Consider the following 3,315-nt stretch of genomic DNA (forward strand, 5'->3'; position numbering starts at 1 on the left):
GATTTTGGGGCTCATTTTGTTGAAACTCAAGCACGCTTCCAACAGGCCTGTGAACCCTTCCTGCTTACAGAGCAATACTAAAAAACTTCTCCCATATCACATTTCAACCTTAAGCTCGAAAATTCAATACACAACATGATATTATAATTCACAAAGGCAGAAAATACCACAGAATCCTTTTCCAGCGAAAATTTTATTGAAACAAACAACATATTTGCTCTTAGAGGCGAAAACCTCTTCCTATTTCATTGCGTGCGTGAAGACAAGAAACTCAATTGTGTCAAATTACCATGTACTTCAGGTAAATACTGCTCACTTTGATTTCGTCTCGACGGGCGATAGATTGTTGTCGAGGTCCAGCACTCGTCGCTTTTGAGATTCATGCCTAGTTTATCCAACTGACTTTCCATTATTGAGCTCCATAAGGGTATATTTTGTTTAAGGATCCACTAAAACGCCATTCGCGTTGCATGACTTTCGACGCCATTGCAGGCTAAGTTAATGATTCTACTGTGTCCACCAGAGAAATCTACGCAGTTCCACTACCCTCTCGATCCTAAGAAAATACGCCCAGAAGGCTCTATACACAAAGACACCACTTACCAGGGGAGTGACAGGCAAGACTTTTACCGACACGGAAAAAAAAAAAACTAAAAAAAAGAAAAAAAAGAAAACAAACAAACTAAACGAAGACCTCGACTGGGTTTGCCTTATAAGGCAACCCAGTAATAAATAAGCACTTGTAAATGTTTTCAAAGACCACAATTTGCACTCGCCCTGCCGGGCTCGTGCATTTTTGGTCGTCCTTGCAAAAATGTACTCGTGCTTATTTATTCCAAATTGCATTCGAAATCATGTGATTACCTCTACAAATAAGCATACAATTACAGCGTGAACGAACAATGGAAGCTAACGAGCTGAGCCTGCTCAACCCAGTCGATAATAATAGTGATTAAATGACAGTTTCTCCGAAGGGTTTCAAAGCTGCGGGTTGCATCTTATCTCTTTTTGTGCTTCGTCTTGTTTCCATGGTGCCCCGGCTTCGCGTTCTCCTAAGTAATGAGGGCTCGGATCGCAGCGGAAACAGAGGTCTCAAAATCTCTTTGAATCCGTGTCGGAAATCTTGACTGAATACAACGTATATGCAGCAGTTAATAGCACTATTTGCATGGGCGAATAAAAAGCCAGTGGTCTGTAGCTCTATGGGAATACCACAAGAGGCAAGGAAAATGTCAGTAAAATCTTGCAAAAGCAAATTTATATGTATCAGAAACCAGCACAGTCCAAAGGCAACGACCACGGTTACCAACATTTTTAACACGTTTTTCTTGGACTTGTCGAGCAGGTGGACATTGGCCGGCGTGGTGTTTCCTGGAATGTGTCTTCCCCAGACAGTTACGATGATTTTCGAGTACAAAATGAAAATCACGGACAGAGGTAATGCGTACAGTAGCACGAATGATACAATGGTGTAAATCGCTGCTGCCTTTTTGTGGTCAAATGCTGGGGACCAGTTCTCGATGCAGAAGGGAACACCATCAAAGAGCTGAACCTTCGCAGCATAGAGCATGGGGGAAGCAAATGCGAACGACGCGATCCAGATTAAAGTCACCAGCCATCTTATCTTTCCAACGGTGGCGACTTTCCATAGAGGAAAAACGATTGCAAAGTATCTGTCAAAAGCCGAAGCGGTGAGGGTAATTATAGAACACGCCATGGAAGTTCCCTGTGAGAAGTTGAGCATCTTGCAGGATATCTGTCCAAAGGGACCATCAGTCAGCCACGAATGTTTTCCGCGTAACATGCTTACAGCGGTCGGTATCATGTTAAAAATTGCCATAAAGAGATCACTAACCTGGATATCACACAGATAACATGATTAGCAATCTTAGGTAACATAACTTTGTATAACAATTCAAATTTATAAAAATGAGCGCTTTGGACATTGTCGACAATATGAACCGATTTATTGTCGCCGGTCTCATTTCATTTGAATTCACCCAAATACCAAGTGAAGTAAGCACGAAAACGATCGATTCCCTTTACTCGAGAAGAAGAGCTTCACCCTCTTTAGCCCTAAGTTTTAAAAAGTGCCCATCAGATAATTTCTCCTCACAATATCACAGTTCTATTAAAACACAGTATTTGTGAGAACTTAGGAAATTATTACTTAAGTTTAATTTGCTGATATAAAAAGAAATTCTCCTTATTAGTACCAAATCAAATGCATGGAGAAAAGATGAGGGACTATACATTTTGGTGTCCGAAAAGCCATTTGTGAAAGTGAGATTCGTTTCTTCTGAAAAGCTTTGTTTTTGACTCATGACTTCAAAAAAAAAAAAAAAAAAAGAAAGGAAGAAGAAGAAAAGGCTAAATTGATTGCAACTAGTTTTGAGCCATCATACGTCGCACCTTTTAACTGAGACCAAAAGAAAACCAGTCCGCAACCATGCAGTCGGAAACGCTTTTTGAAAGAAGATTTCTAGAAAATCACGCTGGGTCTGCTCTGAACTGGTGAATCCAAACGCAGTAATTTTTCTCAGTACACTATTTAGGATTTCTCATCTCTGTATTTATTATAATAAATGATATCTACGTTCGTCTTACCGCCATATTGACAATGAGATAGTTGGTTGTCGATTTCATCCGTCTGTGTGTGAATATTATACGAATAACCAAAGCATTTCCAAATATAGCAAAGAACACGAGAATCAGATAAACGAGTTTCTTCACCCATTCCAGTACAGGGGACCACATTTCCTTCGAGCACTCAGGCAGAAAATTGTAGGTGACATTAAGTGTCTCACTACTGTTGTTCATGCTCAATTCTTCTTCTTGATCAGCTATGAAAATGGAATAGAGTGATTCATTTAGTGAGGGCTTTACCTAGTACCTCTTGCTCACGAATCATGGTGATGTTATTCAATGGAGCTCAAGGATTATGACATATACAATGGTCTTCTTTTTGTTTGGAATAGCATGTTTATTTGAGCAGCGGAGTTAAATAAAAGAGACAATCTTTAATTGGGATCGAGTCAGTGTTTTACAGTCTAAGTTGACTTACGGCTATCACAAGGCTGGTAATGTCAACGACTAACACCTTTTTTTTTCTCCAAATCATGAGGAGCTTAACTTGGGTCAGGAATGTGGGTCCCCTCTGTTTAGGTAAAAAAAAATTACCTAAATCTCAGTGGAAGTTGTAACAAGACTCACACTAAAAAGGCAGAGCGAGAGACAAAGGGAGAGAGAGGTGTTAATCTCGACACATTTGTCGGGCCAACTTCCTCATAAAGTTTTTAATGACGACAAATACCT

General features: G+C 40.0%; 1 protein-coding gene across 1 annotated transcript; it reads right to left on the bottom strand.

The window, feature by feature from the left end:
- Nucleotides 1-952: 952 nt before the first annotated feature.
- On the bottom strand, nt 953-2,911 carry LOC138040021 (substance-K receptor-like). Its single transcript, XM_068885820.1, has 3 exons — nt 2,887-2,911; nt 2,608-2,843; nt 953-1,855 (listed from the first exon to the last, which is right to left on the bottom strand). Exons 1-3 carry the CDS (start codon nt 2,909-2,911, stop codon nt 953-955), a joined length of 1,164 nt encoding a protein of 387 aa, XP_068741921.1.
- Between the last annotated feature and the right edge of the window lie 404 nt (nt 2,912-3,315).

This window comes from Montipora capricornis, chromosome 3 (assembly GCF_036669925.1).
Source record: "Montipora capricornis isolate CH-2021 chromosome 3, ASM3666992v2, whole genome shotgun sequence".
NCBI classification, from domain to species: Eukaryota; Metazoa; Cnidaria; class Anthozoa; order Scleractinia; family Acroporidae; genus Montipora; species Montipora capricornis.